We start from the raw sequence: 23,613 nt of genomic DNA, 5'->3' as shown, positions 1-23,613 counted from the left end.
CAGTCCATTGTCATGAGTTGGTGAGAAGGGTCGGGATCTGACATCCATTTTCATCCCAGGCTCCTTGTCTGTTTTTCAACTGCACCCCCAAGATCAGTCAGACAGTCTTTTTTTTTAAAATACTTTTTCATTTATTAATATATAGAATTTACATTTTCCAGATATCTGAACCATAGCATAAACCATGCATCACAATGAATAAAAAAAATAAAAATTAACACACTATTCTTATGGCTACTATTGTACTATCACTAACTTAATGTAGACACCACCCCCCACCCTCCCTAGCCTTGGCACACCACCTGGGCTCTTTTAGTATCAGCACTTAAGAAAAGGTGAGTCAGGCAGTCAAAAACTGGCCTGGTTTCAGATATAATGGAGAAGGATTAGAATAACTGTCAAGTTTTTAATGGAGTCAGAATTATTTTTCCCCTCAGTTTCCGTTTTGCCCGACACGTTACCCAGACAGAATGGGACATGAAATCTGGTCTTTGGAGACAAAGCAACAAAAACCTAGCAAGAGGTTCTAACCCTCATCTCTACAAGACTTTTTTTCTGTATCCCTATTACTGTCTCCTCCTGATTTGACACCCATCAAATGACCAAAACTTGAAAAGAAAGCTCCTCAAAACATGCACAACTGGAGATATAAATGGTCAAGAGTGGTTCTAATCCGTTCCCAACATCCAAAAGAAGTTCTGGTTGGGTTAAGCTTTCAGATTTTCTTGGGGCTCTGGTGGAGAGATCTTAATGCTTGACCTCCTGGTCAAAAATGTTACATGGGCGTCCCACTATTGCACATTTGTTTAAAAAAAATAAAAAATAAAGTGTTTGAGTAAGAAAATAATTCCTAAAAAAAAAAAGTGGGAGGGATCTAGCTAGGGTTGCACCGATAAAAAAAAATAAAAAAAATAAATAAATCGGTACTTAAAGTCATGTGACAGTTTGTAAAGCACAATACAGACTACTGATATCTGTGCAGCACTGATAGGTGGCACTGATAGGTAGCAATTATGGGCAATGATTTGTGGAACTGATTGGCAGGCAGCGGCAATGAAATGCAGCACTGATTGCACTGGCAATTGCTGGCAGCCTGCCATGATAAATTAACAATGAGAGACAATAACAGATTAAACTCTCTTTAGTATACAAAAGATGCAACGCCCATCTTGGAACACCCCGCTCTCGGCCTCAGTAAGCAGCAGTGGACATCTTGTTACACCCAGCCCACATAGTTAGTAAACTATATGGGCTGAGTGTAACAAGATGTCTGCTGCCGCCATGTGACTGCTGCTTACCGAGGCCGGGTGCACCAAGATGGGCTTCGCTGTTCAAGCTCCGACGTAGACTGGGGGCCATCAATTCCGTTAATGAATGCGACGGCCCGGTTCACCAATGCAGTGACCAACACCCCTGCCGCCGGCCAGCATGCCAGGACTCGCTCTCTGCTTTGCCCACTGACTTCCAGGAGCCGCCTGTTCGTGCAAAGTTATCGGCTCAGACACCAGGAGCATTTGCCGAGTAAAAGTACTTAGGCAAATACTCGGTATCGGCACCCATACTAGTATCAGTGCATCCATAGATCTAGCCGTTCTAGATGTTCAGGAATAGATCTAAGCTTTTACTTGTTCAACAAGCTAGTATAATCCTCAAAACCTGGGAATGGCTTTGATGCCGATGCAGGCAACACTTACCATGTTAGAAGACAGAGAATGTGACATTCCTAAAAGGCTTCTGTAGGGTGGCAGAGGAAGAACTACTACTGGGAAGATGACCACCAAATTTAGCATGTTTTTAACAAAAAAAATAGTCACTCTAGGAGAGAATATACAATTAAACCAAAAGAGGACATTCACTCCACAGTGCAGTCAGTTAATCTAACATGTTTAAGGCAATGAAAAATGAAGGAGGTTTTATAGACAGATTACTAAAGGGGCAAAGCACAGGGAAGGACTTTAGCTGAGTGAGATTTATTCATAGTTTGAAATCTAAGCGTTAGATGATGCAGAAAGAAAAAATAAAATAAAAAATATGAAAATAAATAAATATGAGATATATATATATATATATATATATATATATATATATACTGTCAATTTAAATAACTCAATTGTGTATTTAGCAGTCTGGCCGAAGTTTTAATTTAAATCTCGAACACCTGTCTTATCAGCCGAAAGATGTGGAAAAGGCCCGTTAGTCGCACACTCTGGTGATTCAAGTTTTTCTGTTACTCTAACCTTCTCAAGATAGAACTGCAATAGAGGATTTAACAAGAACACATAAGTTAATAGCTGCTAAATTTGCGCTGCATGCGCTCGAAAAGAAAAGAGCGCATCATTCTTTTAACTGATGACTCAAACACAGTAAAACTGTGACAAACAAGACGTCATTTCTAGAAGACATAATGGCTGAAAAATAAAGATGCTAGATTTAAAAAAAAAAAGGAACTCCCCTCCTCAGCTGAATAACACATTTACCAAGAATGTTACGGGTTTGATTTATCTCACCCTTTATTGCTGGTTAAAGATCTATAAAACCATTTCCTAGTCAGCTACGCTGACAATGGTTTTTTTCCCCAGACACACAGGGGATTGCTAAAATGATAACTCTGTGGTAGGTGGGCACCAGAGAAAGCAATCCCAAAGGGATTACTGATCCCACGTTTTTTTTTTTTTTTTTTTTTTTGATGCACCAGGTAAAGAGAAAAGATGCTTTCCTTCACTATAAGGGGGAAAAAAATAAAAAATAAACTGACTGGTTGGTAAATTTTCCAAGTGCTCAACAAACTGTGCATCCCCCAGAGTTTTTTTTTCCTGTAACCGCTTTACCCCGCTTCATGACCAGGCCATTTTTAGCAATACGGCAGTGTGTTTTTTGACAATTGCATAGCCATGTAACACTACCCAAACATTTATGTAATTTTTGTCCCCACAAAAAGCTCTTTTGGTAGCATTTGATAGCCACTACAGAGATAGATACGCACACTTTTTTTAAATTTTGGCTATAAAATAGATAAAAAAAATAAAAATAAAAAACACACACACACACTCTTTGCAGTAAAAACACCTGACGTTTTAAGTGTCCAGCACAAGCGCCAATTCATTTACTTTGGCCAGAATAATTTATTCTGGTCATTGAAATGAATTAACACTCAGGCACTAAATAAAGACTAAAGACTAAAATCCGATCGTTCATGACGTTATTTAGCTACGACGGGACTACGTTCAGGCTAGTAGCCAATAGCTTTGGTCTAGGAATTTGATCTGAGCATGCGTGGCACTTTGTCTGATCGGAATTCTCTACAAACGTTCGGACAAAGTCTGATCGGATCATGTTGTCGGAAAATTTTTATATCCAGCTCTCAAACTTTGTTGGTCGGACATTCCAACGGAAAAAAAAAAAAAAAAAAAAAAAAAAAAAAAAAAATCAGATGAAGCCCACACACGGTTGGATTATCCGAAAACACTGTCCCGGTCGGACATTTTCCGTCGGAATATCCGACCGTGTGTACAAGGGCTTACAGGAGTGAATTTCCCTTCCTAGGGGTAGATTTCCTCTCGCTTCCTGTTGTCTCCCTCGGCTTGTAAATAGGAGTCCTTTGCAAGTCAGATGTTTGTAACTAGAGGACCGCCTGTATGCAAAGTCCAGGATGTGAGCTTTAAGCCTGGAAGCAGCATATGCGTGTTCCTTTGTGCTTAAAGCATGCTCGATCCCACGTCTATTGGAAACCATACAAATGTGTAAAATGGCCCATTAAAGACCACCATGCAGGGAAAGGCAAAGGGCAGCTGTCACTGGCAATTCCAAGTGTATAAACCCAAACTGCAATAAACACAAATCAACTGAGGCAAATCACATTACCTCAGAAATACTTTACCAAGATTAGGCAGTCTCTTCACCTGCGTATTCCCGGTTGTTGGGAGTGTCCTGTTTGGATAGCTGTTCTTCAAAGCATACTGCTGGAGTAAGACGACATTGCCAGTCTGAAGAGTGTTGTACCATTCCAGGCACAAATAATTCCACATAACCATGGACATCATACCAGAGTGATCAGCAACTTCAAAATAGGCCTGGAAACAGTGGGGGGGGGGGGGAATATACACACATGGACCATTAGTAAAACAGCAAATCACAAACATTTATTCAGATCTTCATATACTGTAAACCTTAATGCCGCAAACAAAAAGGAAGAAAGAGGATATTGCACAAGGCACCCAGGAGGTCATTTTGTGTATCATTTTACATTTCCGCAAGTGAAAAAGAAAAGAGAATAAAAAAAAAAAAAACACCCCTCACTTAGGCTGGATTCACACCTATGCATTTTTTGTGCTTTTTGTAGATTTGCACTACAGAGTGAGTTCCATAGGAAACGTGTTTAAAAAAAAAAAAAAAAAAAAAAAATCAATCTTAGTGCAAATCTGCAAAATGCACCAAAAATACATAGGTGTGAATCCAGCCTTTGGCCACATGCAGACTGGAAATGTCATCCTTTAGCATGCAATCCTGGCATTTTTCATGCACCTGAGAGGCACATGTCACAGTCTAACAGGCTGAAGCTCTACCAAGTGGCAAGCGAGGGTCATTTTATTCTACACTTGTAGCAAAGGGCTTGCAACTACTCCAAATGGAATGCCCATTCCTCCAGATCCAGACATATGCTAAAATTCCACACCCTGGGCATCCAACTTAAGACAATATTCGTTGTAAGTCCACAGCTGGCTAAATTTACAAACACACTTAGGTCAGCCATAGACGATTCAAACAGTTAATGGGCAGGCTGAAGAAGGACAGAGCAGGGCTGCGGATGACAGAGGCACATAAACTGAACATGGTGTCAGGGCTCAGCAGCCATGATAAATGTATAGCCAAGCAGGATCAGCCAGGTTATTTTAGGTGATAAAGGGGCCAAATTACACAGCACAAGCACTGTGCTGTATAACATGCTTTAGGGGATAAGGATCTGTTTTTTGTTTTCTTTAGGTTATTGAACACTTGAACTACTTCCCACCTGGCCGTATATATACACATTGGCCGGGTCAGGAACGTCCTTCAGAAGGAGGGGGATCGCGCATGTGCCCGTGCAGCGGCTTGATCCCGATGCGCTTGTGTCACCCGGACAGGGCGCATCTCGGATCGGTAGGTGGGCTCTGTGATTGGCCCTCCTGATCACATGACGGCCGTGTCCAATCACAGCCGTCATGTAGTGTAAACAGCCGGTTGCTAGGCAATCTGCTCTCCTCACAGAAGTTGTCGCTGAGGAGAGGAGAGCAGAGCAGATCGCTGCAGCCGGCTGGTGATCAGTGAGTATGAGCTGTTTTTACAGCTTTTTACTCACTGATCGCCAGTCTAGTATAAAACACACGTCCCCACACATGTCCCCCACATATGCCCCATTAAAATCACATGTCCCAATGATTATTTGCGTACATATGTCTGTGATCACACAAACAAATTATTATACACTTAACGGAATTTTTTTTTACCAAAAACATGTAGCAGAATATATTTTGGCTTAAATTTTTTTACGACAAAATTTGATTTTATTGGATTTCTTTTAAAAATATAAAGAAAATTGTTTTCCCCCCAAATTTCCGCTCTTTTTGCACTTATATCGCAAAAAAATAAAAAACAGTCGTGAATAAATACCACGAAAATAAATCTATTTGTGCGAACAAAATTATAAAAATTTCATTTGGGTACAGTGTAGCATGACCGCGCAATTGTCATTAAAAGAGCGAGAGCGATGAAAGCTGAAAATTGGGCTGGGAAGGAAGGGGGCGAAAGTGCCCTGTATTGTAGTGGTTAAAGTGGTTGTAAACTCTCCCCCACAACTTTGTTCCATATAAATCAGCATAAAAAACCCTAATGAACACTGCTTGTAGATATCTCCTTACTTGCTTAGCATTGTTGTAATCCTTTTTGTTCTTTAAAATGTCACTGAGCATGCTCATATCTGCCATAATTTAGGGCACACTGTGCTTGTCTTTCCATTATCAGGACTTCCTACGGCACAACACTGAAATTCCACAAGACTGCATAATCACCAAGAGCTTCCTACTACTCCCCATGTGACATCACATGGAGTGGGGAAAAAAAATAAAAAAAATAAAAAAAGGGGGGGGGGGGGGGGCATCGAACAGCATTACTGCAGTCTTATCAGCTGAAGACTGACATAGGCAAACACTAGATAATTGGCACAAGTTAATACCATGAAATAAAACAAGTCAGCTATGAGCAGGGAAGCAGGGTTGAAATAGAAACGTTTGATTGAGAAGGAAGCGCTCAATGTAAGGGCTGAAATACACTACATTGTGGACTCAGAAAACAATACTTAAAAGGTGACGCTGCCTAACCCCTGGAAACAAGTTTTTTTTACACAGTAAGTAATATGCGATTTGGGCTGGATTACAGTGACTCTTGCTTGATAATTACTTATTATAACGGACTAAATGAAAAGCAGCATCAGAGTGGAAGCGTTTACTTCAAGGCAGGCTTTGTCACAGTGAAACCTTGGGGGAAGCATCCAATATTAGAGTTTCTTCTAACTCAATAACTTGTGTGTAAAATAGTCTGTAAGCAACAAGAAATATTAATGCTTACATGACTAAAGTGATTCTTGTATACATTTTCTTATTACACATCCCTTTCAAGTGTGTTCATTTTATATTTACCTGGAGTTCCACAATGCTCCTAAAATATAGAATTTATATTTGCAAAGTACTTGAAGTGGCAGAAGCACATTATATATTTCCCCTGTAAATCCATAAAAGTTTGAAGATTTATTGAGCGAAAAATCTATTTTCCCTGTTGCAAAAATGAAGTTGAAAATACAGGGATCTTTTTCTTACCTGGTAAGGATATTCAATCTTCTTGTCAGCTTTCCCAAAATATCGAAGTCTGGATTTATGCATGATACGTACAAGCAGAGGGGGAAGTGGCATTTTTGACCTCCATCTTGGCTCCAATCTCTGTAGCGAACATACTTTGGACACTAAGAGGAAAGAAAAAACATAAAAAATAATAATAATAATAATAATAATAATAATTTAGACTTTTAGTATAAGGCATTTTCAGTCAAGAGTAGGACCAACTACTTAAAGGGCAGTAATATTTGCATGTTTGGTAGAGCATTTCCTATCCCCAGAATTGATGACAAACATCTCTCCTGAAATTCAGGACAGAGATACCATATCAGAGTCAGAGGAAAATTGATTTTACATGAAACTCTTCCCTGGCTTGGTCCTGTTTGACACTAGTACGTGACTGCGATGTGATTTCAACCACATTCCCGGTGTGATTTTTAGTGAAATGGCTTAGTGCATTTACTACTGCGACTCAGCCCTGCCATCAACAGCAGGGATGAATCATTGGTAAGAAGCTGGCATCCTTACAACCATAAGTCATCCTTGCAGGGGTTGGAGGAAAATGTCCAGTTTGGGCTTTGGGGACCCACTGAGACAGCGCCGATTCCACCTGCTAAACACAAAGGGTGATCCCATCCCTTTGTTTGCTTCGTGGTAGGGGAAGCAGCGCTGTAATTAGGTGGGAGCCAAGTGCCAGACTGGTCATGCTGGCAAGGTTTTACATTTTTTATTGTGTGTTTGGCGTTCATGATTAAACGTGGCCCTACATCGCCAGATAATGTGTTTGAAGGTGGATGTGCACCAGAGGACTTGTCAAACAGTTTTTATTTAGTTTTGGACGAACAAATAGGAGTACTCTGTAATTCACCAACTGACGCAGCTTCTCTTTAGACCATTGGGTTGTTATGCCACCTTCAGGAGAGGACTAGGCATTACATGTTAACATGTGATAATAAAAACTAGAACTTTCTAGTTCCATCCAAGCGGCGGTCCCTTAGGTAATAACTCCTCAGCACGTCAACAAGCAGTATAACAAAAGAAGAATATGAGGGGTGGGTGCTGTGTCAGTCGGTGAATTACAGAGAAAAGGATTTTACCGCGAGTACAAAAAATCCTATTTTCTCTTATATTCACCGACTGACAGCTTCTCTCTCTAGACCATTGGGACGACCCCAAGCAGTGCCAAAACGCTGAGCATCCCCAGTGACGTGCATGTGACCCCGCCCCCTCTGATGTAACGCAGGTTTTTGTTACATCAGAGGGGGCGGGGTCACCTGCAAGTCACTGGGAAGCCCGGCTTTCCCCTTAATTCAGAGGGGGGGTGGGCGGGGTCAGGTGACCCATCCTCTTCAGCTAAGACATGTCAGGCTGCCAGGATTCCTGCAGTGTCTCCGGTGGAGACAGGATGGATGCGCTGGATCATCGGGAGAGATCACCCATTGCTGGACCCCGGAGAGATGATCATCCATCACTGGATAGCAAGAGTGGATTACCACCGCTGGAATCTATTATTTTTAATAAAGGACTTTTCCCAAGTGTGAGTGTGTAACATTTTTTTTTTTTTTACACTTTCTTTGTGAAATGGTAGGGGTTTGTGATTACTAACTGTATGGGGCACTGCGTGACTGGGGAAACACACAGATCCCTCTTCCTGCTTAGCAGAGAGACAGATCTCAGATCTGCCTTGTTATCTTCGGCAGATCCCCATTCTGTCTCTGCGAGGAACGATAGCGGGCAGCTGGCAGACAGTCCGCCGGACCCGTTAATTAGCTCCCCCATCAAAGCGTTCACGTGCACCCGCCTACCAATGCTAGTGTAGGCATCGCCGTACCATTAATTCTCATAGTAGCTCGTATTGAACAGGAGTTCATGGGCATTTGCTTTTACAGGCGTTTCTCCCCCCACCACCAAAACACTACTCTGCTCATTTTTGACTAAACCATGTACACTTCAAAACACCAAATGCTCCTAAAATGTCACGTTTATGAGCGTTTAGCATTTTTTCTTGCAATGTTTTTTTTCTGCCTCTACACTCTTGAACTATGCCTCAAAGACCTATAGTGCATGGACACTTACAGTGCCTTGAAAAACTATTCATACCAATTGAAAATTTTCAACCCAAAAACGTAAATGTATTTTATTGGGATTTTATATGATAGACCAACACAAATTGGCACATAATTGTGAAGAGGAAGGGAATTTAAAAAGTTTTCAAATTTTACAAATAAGTTAAAAGTATGGTGTGCATTTGTATTCAGCCCCCCTGAGACAATACCTTGTAGAACCACCTTCTGCTGCAATTACAGCTTCAAATCTTTTTGGGGGATGTTTCTGCACATCTAGGAGAGTGAATTGTTTGCCCATTCTTTGAACAATAGCTCAAGCTCTGTCAGATTGGATGAAGAGCATCTGTGAACAGAAATTTTCAACTCTTGTCACAGATGACTATGCTTTGATCTAAACCATTCCATGGTAGCTCTGGCTGTATGTTTAGGGTCATTATCCTGCTGAAAGATGAACCTCCATTCCAGTCTCAAGTCTTTTGCAGCCTAACAGGTTTTCTAAGATTGCCCTGCATCTGGCTTCATCCATCTTCCCATTAACTCTGACCAGCTTCCCTGTCCCTGAGGAAAAGAACACCCACAACATGATGCTGGCACCACCATGTTTCACGGTGGGGATGGCGTTGTCAGGGCTGGCTTAGCCCTTCCGCCTCTGGGCTGGCCGCTCAGCTGTCAGCTAATTGCCAGCTCTCATCTCTCTCCACAGTTACCAGCTGTTCCCAATGATGCTCGTCTGACCTGCCCATTTAAAGCCTTCCAGCTCACTCCTCTGCCTTTGCGTTAGTCACATCACAGGGAACCATCTCCTGCAGTTTGTTTCAAGACTGGCTTGCTGACATCCCTCCTGGCTCCTTATCCTGCTTGCAGTTGCTCTCCTTGGATCCCCGACTTCAGGCCTGGCCGATTACCCGATCTGGTTCATGAACTTTGGACTGGATGACTACCCGATCTGGTTCCTGGACTCTGGCTATGCTTGACTACGCTTTTTCCATTTACCTTTTTATTAACCACTTTCAGACCGGACCATTTTGCTGGTAAATGACCAGAGGTCTTTTTACAATTTGGCACTGCGCTGCTTTAACTGGTAATTGCGCGGTCATGCAATGTTGTACCCAAACAAAATTTGCGTCCTTTTCTTCCCACAAATAGAGCTTTCTTTTGATGGTATTTGATTGCCTCTGCGATTTTTATTTTTTGCGATATAAACGTAAAAAGACCGCAAATTTTGAAAAAAATGATATTTTCTACTTTTTGTTATTAGAAAAATCCAATAAACTCAATTTTAGTCATACATTTAGGCCATAATGTATTCAGCCACATGTCTTTGGTAAAAAAAAAGTCAATAATTGTATATTTATTGGTTTGCGCAAAAGTTGTCACATCTACAAACTAAGGTACGTTTTCTGGAATTTACGCAGCTTTTAGTTTACGACTGCCTATCTCATTTCTTGAGGTGCTAAAATGGCAGGGCAGTACAAAACCCCCCCAAATGACCCCATTTTGGAAAGTAGACACCCTAAGGAAATTGATAAGTGGCATATTGAGCCCATTGAATATTTTATTTTTTTGCCTCAAGCGATTGAATAATGACAAAAAATATTTTTTTTTTTTTTTTACACAAAGTTGTCACTAAATGATATATTGCTCACACATGCTATGGGCATATGTGAAATGACACCCCAAAATAAATTCTGCTGCTTCTCCTGAGTACGGGGATACCACATATGTGGGACTTTTTGGGAGCCTAGCCGCGTACGGGGCCCCGAAAACCAAGAACCGCTTTCAGGTTTTCTAAGGGCGTAAATATTTGACTTCACTCCTCACTACCTATTACAGTTTTGAAGGCCATAAAATGCCAAGATGGCACAAAACCCCCACAAATGACCCCATTTTAGAAAGTAGACACCCCAAGCTATTTGCTGAGAGGCATGTTGAGTCCATGGAATATTTTATATTTTGCCACAAGTTGCGGGAAAATTACAAACTTTTTTTTTATTTATTTTTTTCACAAAGTTGTCACTAAATGATATATTGCTCATGCATGCCATGGGCATATGTGAAATGACACCCCAAAATAAATTCTGCTGCTTCTCCTGAGTACGGGGATACCACATATGTGGGACTTTTTGGGAGCCTAGCCGCGTACGGGGCCCCGAAAACCAAGCACCGCCTTCAGGCTTTCTAAGGGCGTTACAGTTTTGAAGGCCATAAAATGCCAAGATGGCACAAACCCCCCCCAAATGACCCCATTTTGGAAAGTAGACACCCCTAAATTTAGGGGTACACTAGTGAGACTAGGTAATAAATGGCGGGTGCCCTGAAACTATAAAAAAAATAACTAACCAACCAGCGTCACCTGTAACAGTTATATGGTGATCACTGGTGAAAGGGTTAACTAGGGGGCAATCAGGGGGCTTTATGCGGTAGTATATGGGGGTCCCTGGCGCTATAAAAAGCTGCGGCGAACCCAAATACCTACCTGCCTAACTAGCGTCACCTGTGACACTAATACAGCGATCAGAAAAACGATCGCTTATTAGGCTGGGTTCACACTGGAGCGATGTGGGAACGCCACGAATGCGCGGCGGGTTCCCGCATCACATGCCTCCCGGCAGCAGTTCACACTGCCCTATGCGAACTGCTGGGAGTGTCAGTGAAATGTTAATGACACCCCCAGATCAGTTCGCATATCGCAGTGCGATCTGCAAACTCGGATCGCATGGTGTGAACACCCATGCGATCCGATTCTGCTGCGGACCAAAAAAAGGGTCCCGTGTGAGTTTGCGGCGGGTGCGACACGAATTCAGCCATACTATCTGTATGGCTGAACTCGAATCGCACAGAGATCGGATGCGATTTGCACTGCAGTGCGAATCACATCCGTTCTCATAAACCGCTGCAATGTGAACCCAGCCTTAGTGACACTGGCAACGGGGGGTGATCACGGGGTTAAACCTTTATTGGGGGGTTAGGGGGGTACCTTAGAACTAAAGGGGGCTAACCCTAACTGCCCTAACAGTTATTACAGTCACAAATGACACCAATGCAAAAAAAAAAAAAAGCAATTGGTGTCACTGTGACTGGGGGGGCAGGGGTAATTGGGGGGTGATCGGGGGGTAAAGGGGGGGTGTGAGTGTGCCTGGCATGTTCTACTGTGTAGTGTAGTGCTTGTGCAACTCACCGATGCTCTCTCCTCGGTGCCGGAACGAAAAATACCGACACGGAGGAGAGAATACATCACTTCCTCTCCTGTGTTTACATTACAGGAGAGGAAGTGATGTCACCGGACATTTTCATTCGTCGGGAGCGATCGCGAGGGGGTGGCCATGAATGAATGGCCGTCCCCTCGTCCGGGATCGCTCCCGAACGAATACCGACCGCCGCAGGCACCGGGCGGGGGCCCGATCGGGCCCCCGACCCGCGGGCAGGCAAGGACGTACATGTAAGCCCTTATGCCTGCCCGTGCCATTCTGTCGACGTACATCGGCGTGCGGCGGTCGGCAAGTGGTTAATAAACAAAGTGTGATTTGATTGTACTTCAGTCTCAGTCTGATTCATGGTTTCTGACAGGTGTGCGGGGTTCGTTTTCTGACACACAGATTTGCTTTTAGGCTAAAAAGTTCAATTTTGGTCTCAGACCAGAGCACCTTTTTCCACATTTGCTGTACCGCCCATCCCCCACATGGCTTCTTGCAAACAGGGATTCTTATGGCTTTCAACAATGGCTCTCTTCTTGGCACTCTTCCATAAAGTCCTGATTTGTGTAACGCAGGACTAATAGTTGCCCTGTGGACAGATTTTTTCACGTGAGCTGTCGATCTCTGCAGTTCCTCCAGAGTTACCATGGTCCTCTTGGCTGCTTCTCCGATTAATGCTCTCCTTGCCTGGCCTGTCAGTTTAGGTGGACAGCCATGTTTTGGTAGGTTTGCAGTTGTGCCATATTCTTTCCATTTTCGGATGATGGATTGAATGATTGAACAGTGCTCCATGAGATGTTGTAAAAAAAAAAAAAAAAAAAAAAAGTAAGTATCCCAAGTTTTAATAACCTAACCCTGCTTTAAACTGGTCTACAACTTTATCCTGACCTGTCGGGTGTGTTCCTTGGCCTTCATGATGCGGTTTGTTCTCTAACAAAGCCCTGAGTGCTTCACAGAACAGCTACATTTATACTGAAATTGAAATTAAATAGCTGGACTCGATTTACTAATTAGGAGACTTCTGAAGGCAATTAGTTCCACTAGATTTTAGTTAGCACTTTTCAGATATTTGTAAAACAAAACAAAAAAAAAAAATAATAATAATGAACACCATTTATAATTTTCCTGCCACTACACAATTATGTGCTACTTTGTGTTAGTCAATCACCTAAAATCCCAATAAAATAAATTTAAGTTTTTGGTTATAACATTTCAAGGGGCACTACATAATGCATTACACTAGAGTACCTTCTGTATTTTTTTTTATACATACATACATACACCCCCATCATTTTCCTGGAGGAGTCAGCTCTGATACCACAAAACAGATTTTAGTTTGATAAACCGATTTGGATCCGATCTCAGAGGCACGACACAGCTTGTGTAAACCGTTATAAAAACGGTCGGTTTCAAGTCTGCAATGATGCAAGCAGTTCTCATTCTCTGTAAAAACACACAATGGGTTTGATTTACTAAAAGCAAATAGTCTGCACTACAAGTGCAGTTGCTCTAAATTAGAGAGGAAACATGCAAAAGGAGAAAAAATTTTTTTTAATAAAACCCACACAGCATTTTTGCATACAGTGCTCAGACTATTTTCCTTTAGTAAATAAACCTCCATATCTTTTTCATGGTTTGTTTCTTAGGTAAAACACTAGGCAGAACCAGTACAGGGTTTGATTTCCAAGTTTTAGAGGCAGTTTTTGCCTACAGGTGCCACACGAACCGAATCGGACACTGATCCAATCCAAACATGCGGGTATTATATACAGGGAACAAATGCTGACCGCACACAAAATCTGGCATTCGGGTATACTCACACTAGGTCAGTGATGGCGAACCTTGGCACCCCAGATGTTTTGGAACTACATTTCCCATGATGCTCTGGCACTCTGCAGTGTAGCTGAGCATCATGGGAAATGTAGTTCCAAAACATCTGGGGTGCCAAGGTTCGCCATCACTGCACTAGGTGTATGAATCCGGACTGATCACAGTTTACCTCCAGAGTCCAGGTCATTTGTGTAATGTTTTTGCCTTGTACTGTACTCTGGTATGGTTTGGTGTACCATGCCTGGGACTGCCTGAGGAAGCGATCTGGGGCATGGTTCAGCTGGACTGGCACAGCACGCTTAGGTGCAACCGCTGATGGCACAAACAAAATAAATAAAAACACCCCCCTCTCATACACAGAGTACTCATTAAGCACATAATCAGGGATCACTGTGGTCTGGCTAGCAGAGGGCAGAATATAGGCATGCTCATGCCCAGTACAATGTGAGCACAGACCAGCAGGGTAGGACAGGGCTCGACAAACCCAGGTCGCATTTGCGCCTAGATTTCGTGTCCTGGCGACTGGGGCAACGCTGCTGGGGTATCCTGTCTCCATTTGGACCCCGAACTCCGCCGCGCAATTCCATCGGGCCGCGCCGGCCAGTAATTGAGGCCGCGGCTTTGCGGCCTTCTAAAATCTTTCGGTAGTCTGGCGCCATCTTGTGGTGGATGTAGAAATTACACCCTATTCCAATAATGCTAATTCCTAATGGAGTGAAGCTCCCCTGCCTGTTTTTTGCCCAACGGTGAGTGTGGTGGCTGGTAAATGGCTTCTCATTTATATATATATAATATAATATTTGTAAAAAAAAAATTTTAATTAAGGAAAAAAAAAAATATTATTTGTAATCCTCCCTGCTTGACCCCTTTCACAAGGGCTGTCTCATCAGGTTCACCTGTCAGTTTTTCAGGCGGACCTGATCGAACCCTTAGCAGGGAAATGGCAGTAAATGAGCGGGAATATGTCGGAAATAATAGTCACATTCTTTTGTTAACCACTTCGTGCCCGCGCTATAGACGAAAGATGTCTACAGCGCGGACACCAATTGCCGGGAGGGCGTCCCTAGACATCCTCCTGTTTACTTCCCCTCTGCACGCCGCCATGGGCGAGCATCGGGGAAGTTCTGTGTTGGCCGTGTCCCTTGGATACAGCCAATCACAGATCATGCTAAATGACCAATCACAGCGGCCATTTAGCACTCGAGCGGTGTGTCCAATGAGAGGTGATCTCATATGTGGGGGGCTGGGGGCCATCTTCCCCTCACTCGTCTCCATGTCAGGCCAGGGACAGGTCCAGATCGCCGTCACGGACCTGGCTCCTAACTTTTTTCGCTGGCTCCTAGATTCCAAGCAAATTTGTCAACCCCTGGGGTAGGAGACAATTGTACTTGGGTAGTGTGAGCACACGATGTATGAAAAAAACTCTCAGGTTAACCGTTACAGCCCTGGCATCACATTACAGGCAGCCCTGGCATCACATGTCAACAAACCACACTGCATTGTGGGTTACCATGGGACATTGCCAAGCAAGCGCCAAGCAGTGGAGGTCTCAATTGAAGGGAAGATGAAACTAGAGTCAGTTTGACCATTTCTGCTTCATCAGATATCCTCTTATGATCATAAGACATACAACCAAAAGGCTATAAATACCGCAGCTTCCCATCAAGAAAAGAACGCATTTCTTCTATTGCTCTTCAGAAAGAACTGCAATTATGGGAACAAGATCAACCAATTACTATGCCACATAGGCAACTACAGCAACAAGACCACGACCGTGGGTGCAAGTAGAAACACCGGCGAGCCAATTTGCAGCTTCAGTGGATTGATACAAATTTAAATCACATAGTACACCATGCACTGAGTGCTGGCTGCATGCCCAAGAAACTAACAGCATACATGGTTCCTTCTCAACACAATAGATATACTAATTATTGTTCACTAGCATGTCAAAGGGCTATTTTCAGTGCAGTGCTTTCTGCTTATAAGACATAAAATTAAATCAGCTTCTACAAAGCTGTAAATATTACAAGGCAATGGAAATTTTACAATAAAAGCTACAAAAAAGTTGTCAATACAAGTCACACTTCGAACCTAAATAAAACGTTATTTTCGCAAGAACCCTAGGGGGAGCCACATTTCTAGATTGATGTGCTCTTCACACTGCAACAATTCTATTCAGCAGGTTTTTCATTCAACTACAATGTATTTCTTTATGAAAGTTCCTATCATTTTAATGAAACAAAAAAAAAAAAACTGACAAACCAGGAGGCTGCCAGTGCTGATCTCTTGTGAGATGCAAGTTTCCTCGACTCTCATGGTGCAAGGACAACTCGGAACGTCTCATGAAAACTTGTAGAATAAAATATTACAATGACCGCAATGTACCATCTAGAGGGAAGTGTTCATACTGCTGTCCATTTCCCTGCTGGAAAGATATCCTCGCCAGCGATAGGATCTGTAGTAAACACAAAGTATGAGATCGTTCGCCCTTGACAAAATTTTATATCATATGGAAACCCTGGATTAAATATTATACGTCAGATAATATTGATAACCGAGTTTTATTGTTATGGTGATTAAGATTTTTTATAGAATTACAACATTAGATGATATATAAAACCTCCTCCGGAGAATTATTCCCTCCCCTTCCCCTCCTATATACCTTTTATGTTCTTCCCTTACTATATAATACTTACTATAAACATACTTTAGAAGTTATGGTCAAAACTTTAAAATCATATATTCTTTTAGACATATTTATATTTTCTTGGGATTAAAACGTTTAAACTCAGCTATAAGAATGTTTTCAAATTCTAAAATATATAAAGGCCATTTATTGTCATTCCCACGAGAATATCTTGAAATTCTTCTTTGCTTTGTATCATCCGTACTTCAATATGTCTACTTTTTATTTCTGGTATCAAATAATTTGTCTTATATTCTGTACATGTAGGGCTGCAACTAACGATTATTTTCATAATCGATTAATCGGTTAATAACCTTTAAAAAAAAAAAAAAAAAAGTAGGTCAAATTGATGTTCATTTTCAACCACAGTGACGGGAACATTTGGAAATAATAGAAAACTTCTTAGTCAAAGGAAGTTTCAGACAACGTATGTGGTTTTCGTTCATAAATTACATTAATTTTAAAAACAGAATGTTAAAAACAAGTTAAAATTTCACACAAAATTCTTTCATTCAGAGAATGTACAAAGATTTTTCGTCTGAATATTCTCGTCTGAAAATGGATCTGTGTGGCCAGCATAAGGCTCGGTACACACCTATGCAGTTTGCTTTTGATCTGTTTCTGCAGTGCTTTTTGCGGTACGTTTTTATTTTTGCGCACGTGATTTTACTGCAATTTGCATTTTTTTTGGGCAGATTAAAAAACACAAATTAATGCAAAAACGCATTACATGCTTTTCTGCCGCTTCTCCATTGAAGTATATTGAAGCAATAAAGCACCATTTTGCGTTAAAAGTCCCTGACCCTTTCAGATGTGAACGTGTCCCATAGGAAACCATGTAAATGAACTGTAGTGCATTTCTGCAAAAAGCACCAATAAACACATAGATGTGAACCAGGTCTAATGCCCTGTACACACGGTCGGAAATTCCGATGGAAAAGTCCCGTCGTAACGAACAAACGCCATCACGTTCCAAACGATCAAATTTTCCGACAACTTTGTCCGTGTGTATGCAACACCAGTTTAGGACAAAATCCATCGGAAAAAATAAGACGGATTTTGTTGTCAGAATGTCCGACCGTGTGTACAAGGCATAAGACGTTTAGTAACATAATGGGGTTAAAAAAAAACTAAAATTAGCCCTTTATAGTAGTGATTATCTGCTTTTTTCTACTATAAGGGGTTAATTTTTTTACTGTAGAACAGTGAAAGTAATATTTACAGTAGTGATTATTTGCTCTTTGTACTATAAAGGGCTCATTTTTTTTAACCTCATTATGTTACTGGCCAATTAATCGATTATGAAAATGGTAATCGATTAATTTCATAATCGATTAATCGATTAGTTGTTTCAGCCCTATGTACATGTAATTTATTTTAACATAAAATAAACATTTTTGAACGAGAGATAATTCGCCCTACAGTGATCCTGTCAATAGTGAATACTTTAAAGCTTGTAGGAGTTGCATTCTCCTCCGCTTGTCCTAGGAGGCTGCAGGACCCTTCTGTCTGCACAGTGCTAAATAGCCGTGTGCTGATCACGTTCCCTCAAAAAAAAAAAAAAAAAAAAAAAAAAAAATTGGGGAAATGCACACGTGGTTGTCAAATTGGAGACCAGCTACTATATCCATGCAGCGCCTGCATGCCAATAGACACAAATAGGACTGCTTGCACGAAGATGCATGGAACACCCCAAATGTTTCCCCTTCTTGTAAGACATATTTAAATGCAGCAACTAAATATTACGTAATGAGGGCACAAAAGCCATTACAAATAGGACGTATGAATGTTTTACACGAGTGCCCAAATTAACCCAGATAAATAACTAAAATGTACCAAACAACATTTTTACCTAGATTTCTCTAAGCACTGGCTCTCTTAAAAATGTCAGATTTCTGGAAACCTGCTCCTGAATTGAACATGTATTAATTCTCAAATTCCAAATACGGTTTCCTAAACCCAGGGCCTTACTTTTAGCATTTCACAAATCTGAAGAAAATAGTCCGTATATGTCAGCTTATCCCTTTACTGAGAACTATTTGAGGTTTGGTGGTCTACAAATTTTAGTCATCAAATATATCTGATGATTAAATATAATACTGTACACATCAACTCTGTAAATTTTAATTCCAACAAAAACTTCCCCTTTGCCGGTTCTCATTTACAGCATTAGAAAGTTTGCAAAAAAAAAAAAAAAGTATTACATTTGATCTTTAGAAACGAAATACTGACTTACATGAGCATCAGCAAAACAAAGCAGCTGGTTCGATAATGAAATCTGAAAGCCAGGTAAAGGGCTACAGTAATACACTCAAATGCATATATGGCAGTGGTCCTCCAGTATTAGGATTACTATGCTCTAGGGGAGCGTATCTTCATGCCTGCCGGACATCCACAGGAGGCAGAACAGGGATCTGCCAGTGAAAAAGATCACCATTCTGTGAGGGGAGTACAGTGCGATTGCTGATCACTAGCAACAAACAAATTCTGTGTACTCCCAGTCAGTTCACACTTAACCCTTTGATCGCCCCCCTAGCGCTAACCCCTACCCTGCCAGTGTAATTTATGCAGTAATCAGTGCATTTTTATAGTACTGACCACTGTATAAAAAGGTCACTGGTCCAAAAAAAAGTGTGTCCCATCTGTCCCTTGCCATCCAAAAAAATAAAAATTGATGCTCACTGCCATTACTAGTAAAAAATAAAAAAAAATTATAAAAAAGGCCATAAATGTATCCCCTATTTTGTTGATGCTCTAACTTTTGCGCAAACCCAATGTAGTCATTGCGATTTTTTTTTTTTAAACCAAAAATATGTAGAATACATGAAGAAAAAAAAAAAAGACAAAAATTTTGTTTGGGTTGCACGGCCACACTACAGTCAGTTAAAGCGATGCAGTGCCATATCACAAAAAAAATGGCCTGGTCATTAAGGGGGTAAATCCTTCCGTGGCCAGATCCTCATCTCTGGTCCCTCGCTAGCACTCCTGGCTCCTCCCTCCTGCCATGTGACCCCACAGCAAGCAGCGGCACCCAAGCAGGTGTGCGCTCCCGAGCTACGGCTCGCTCCATTCACACAGAGCCGTGGCTTTTTGATCCGTTGCACCCCTAATCTGGATGATTCAGAGAAGAACTGGATGAAAGTGTTGTTCAGACGAGACCAAAAATCAAGCTCTTTGGCATCAACTCAACTTGCCATATTTGGAGGAGGAATGCTGCCTACGACACCAACAACACAATCCCTACCATCAAACATGGAGGTGGAAACACCTTAACCACTTCCCACCCAGCCAATGTACAAATATGGCCGGGTGGGAGCCGCCTCCTGACTGGACGTTCAGGAACGTTTTTCAGAAGGAGGGGGGTTGCACGACCGCGCAGTCCCGATGCGCTAGTATCACCCGGACACGGCGCATCTCGGATCGGCAGGAGGGCTCTGCGATTGACCCTCCTGATCACATGATGGCCGTGTCCAATCACAGCCGTCATGTGATCAAAAAAGCCAGTTGCTAGGCAATCGGCTCTCCTCTCACGGAAGTCGCTGAGGAGAGGAGAGCAGATCGCTGCAGCCGGCTGGTGATCAGTGAGTATGAGCTGTTTTTTTTTTTACAGCTTTTTACTCACTGATCGCTAGTCTAGTGTAAACACACATCACCACAGTGCAAACACACATCATTCACCACACAGTGTAAACACGTCCCCCCCCCCCCCCCCAAAAATAAATAAATAAATAAATAAATAAATCACATATCCCAATGTACATATGTCCGTGATCACACAAACCAATTATACACTTAATGGATTTTTTTTTTTACCAAAAACATGTAGCAGAATACATTTTGGCTTAAATTTATGACAAAATTTGATTTTATTGAATTTCTTTTAAAATAGAAAAAAGAAAATAGTTTTTTTTTTCCAAATTTCCGCTTATATCGCAAAAAATAAAGTCGTGAATAAATACCACCAAAATAAAGCTCTATTTGTGCAAACAAAATGATAAAAATTTCATTTGGGTACAGCGTAGCATGACTGCGCAATTGTCATTGAAATTACGAGAGCGATGAAAGCTGAAAATTGGGCTGGGAAGGAAGGGGGTGAAAGTGCCCGGTATTGTAGTGGTTAAAACACTTTTCTGCTAAGGGGACAGAACAACTTCACCACATAAAGGACAATGAATGGGGCCATGTACTGTCAAATCTTGGGTGAGAACCTCCTTCCTTCAGCCAGGGCATTGAAAATGGGTCGTGGACGGGTAATGACCCAAAAACACATAGCCAAGGCAACAAAAGGAGTGGCTCAAGAACAATACACAAGTAAAATGTGCAAAAACACAGTCAAAGATTTTTCCCAATGTCCACCAGTCTCTCACCAATTGAAACTAAAAATCCAATTATATGAATGAGAGTCCATATTAAGATTAACCACTTCAATACGGGGCACTTAAACACCTTCCTGCCCAGACCAATTTTCAGCTTTCAGCGCTGTCGCACTTTGAATAACAATTGCGCGGTCATGCTACACTGTACCCAAATAAAATTTTTATCATTTTTTTCCCACAAATAGAGCTTTCTTTTGGTGGTATTTGATCACCTCAGCGGTTTTTATTTTTTGCTAAACAAATAAAAAAATACCGAAAATTTTGAAAAAAAAAATTGTTTGTTTCACTTTCAAAACTTTGCAAATAAGTAAGTTTTCTCCTTCACTGATGGGCACCGATGAGGTGACACCAATGAAGTGGCACTGATGAGGTGGCATTGATGGACACCGATATGTGGCACTGATAGGCGGCACGGATGGGCACTGATAGGCGGTACAGATGGGAACTGATAAGCGGCATTGCATTATAATATATTGTACTAATGGATGCCAATCAGTAATGCATGCCAATCAGTGATGCCCATTATGGGCACTGATTGGAATCCCTGGTGGCATACCTTGTCCTGGGCATCCCTGGTGGTCTGGTGGCGTCCCTGGTGGTCCAGTGCTGATAATCGATCAGCACAGACCCCCCCCTGTCAGAGGAGCAGCCGATCGGCTCTCCTCTACTCGCGTCTGACAGACGCGAGTGAGGAAAAGCCGATCACCGGCTTTTCCTATTTACACTGTGATCAGCCGTGATTGGACACGGCTGATCACGTGGTAAAGAGTCTCCCTCGGAGACTCTTTACCGAGATCGTAGTTGCCGGGTGTCAGACTGACACCCTGCAACAACGATCGGCGCGCAGCGGCTCATAATCCTGATCACGTCATATGACGTCCGGTCAGGATTATGCAACCACTTTGCCACCGTCTATTTGTTATAGGGCGGGCGGCAAGTGGTTAAGATGATTATAAATGCAAAAGCTACTGTCCAGTAGAACAAAGGAAAGCATTTAAAACCAGGAGCTCCATCCATATCCAGGGCTGCCATCAGTGAAGGACAGAAACCATGTTCCAAAGTCTATGAAAAAAAAGCAAAGGAAGAGGCGCCTCTGGGTGTAGAGATAACATACACTTTAATTATAAAAACGTATTTAATACAGGCAACTCACATTTTGGATGTGATCTACGAGCATTCAGTCAGTCACTTTAAAAGCTGAGCATGGATGTGGTTATCTGATAGTCCGTCAAGCTGAGGCGCTGTAGCCGCTAGCGGCCAGGAAGTGGCACAGACGCCGGCCATGTAGTGCAGTTCAAAGCGGAACGAAGTCTGGAGCGCCGGCGGAGAGAGAGGACATCATGAGGTGGGTGTGACCGGTTTCGTGAGCGTACAGGCTGAAGTTGTTTGACAGCCGCGCTCCTTCATCAAGCAAGTGGGGACAACAACAAAGACTGATATAGAGATATATAGGCCATGCACAGGAGGAGGGGGAGGAGGCACTTAAAATGCAGGTGCAGAGGATTACAAATCTTAGTTGAAAAAAAATCAAATAAATATAACAATGGTACCGCAAACATTCAAGACTCATGGGTAAATACAGAGACAGCAATACATAAATGATATACACACACTATATCTTAAATAAATTAACCACTTGCTTACTGGGCACTTAACCACTTCCCACCCGGCCAATGCACATACACGGCCGGGTGGGAGCCGTCTACTCCTGATAGGACGTTCAGGAACGTCCATCAGGAGGAGCGGGATTGCGCACATGCCCGTGCAGCGGCGCGATCCCGATGCGCCCGTGTCACGGCGCATCTCAGATCGGCAGGAGGGCTCTGTGATTGGCCCTCCTGATCACATGACGGCCGTGTCCAATCACGGGCGTCATGTGATGTAAACAAACAGCCGGTTGCTAGGCAATCGGCTCCTCCTCTCCTCACACAGAAGTCATCGCTGAGGAGAGGAGAGCAGATTGCTGCAGTCGGCTGATGATCAGTGAGTATGAGCTGTTTTTTACAGCTTTTTACTCACTGATCTTCAGTCTAGTGTAAACACACAACACACCACACAGTGTAAACAGTCCCCACATATGTCCCCATAACACACATGTCCCCAAAAAATAAAAACACATGTCCCTAACAATAAAAACATGTCCCCCACATATGTCCCACTAAAATCACTTGTCCCAATGATTATCTGCACACATATGTACGTGATCACCTGCACACATATGTACATGATCATTTGCGTACATATGTCCGTGATCACACAAACCAATTATTATACACTTAACGGAATTTTTTTTTACCAAAAACATGTAGCAGAATATATTTTGGCTTAAATTTATGACAAAATTTGATTTTATTGGATTTCTTTTAAAATAGAAAATATTTTTTTTTTCCAAATCTCCGCTTTTTTGTGCTTATATCGCAAAAAATAAAAAACGGAGTCGTGAATAAATACCACCAAAATAAATCTCTATTTGTGCGAACAAAATGATAAAAATTTCATTTGGGTACAGTGTAGCATGACCGCGCAATTGTCACTGAAAGCGCTAGAGCGCTGAAAGCTGAAAATTGGGCTGGGAAGGAAGGGGGCGAAAGTGCCCTG

The 23,613-nt window shown here is 42.1% G+C and overlaps 1 protein-coding gene across 4 annotated transcripts in view; it reads right to left on the bottom strand.

Moving 5' to 3' along the window:
- Positions 1 to 23,613, bottom strand: part of RADX (RPA1 related single stranded DNA binding protein, X-linked) — a 122,808-nt gene that overhangs the window by 83,884 nt on the left and 15,311 nt on the right. For all 4 annotated transcript variants that reach the window (XM_077484856.1, XM_077484933.1, XM_077484784.1 and 1 more), the window contains exons 2-3: positions 6,849 to 6,991; positions 3,878 to 4,070 (exon numbers count right to left, since the gene is read on the bottom strand). In XM_077484856.1, the coding sequence (XP_077340982.1) occupies positions 3,878 to 4,070; positions 6,849 to 6,991 (336 nt within the window). The remainder of the gene's footprint in view (positions 1 to 3,877; positions 4,071 to 6,848; positions 6,992 to 23,613) is intronic.

The sequence above is a fragment of the Lithobates pipiens genome, unplaced genomic scaffold (assembly GCF_037356315.1).
Source record: "Lithobates pipiens isolate NorthernLeopardFrog02 unplaced genomic scaffold, aLitPip1_a1.2 Scaffold_1, whole genome shotgun sequence".
NCBI lineage: Eukaryota > Metazoa > Chordata > Amphibia > Anura > Ranidae > Lithobates > Lithobates pipiens.
The sequence above is the reverse complement of the archived record's forward strand: the minus strand, read 5'-3'. Positions and strand labels throughout refer to the sequence as shown.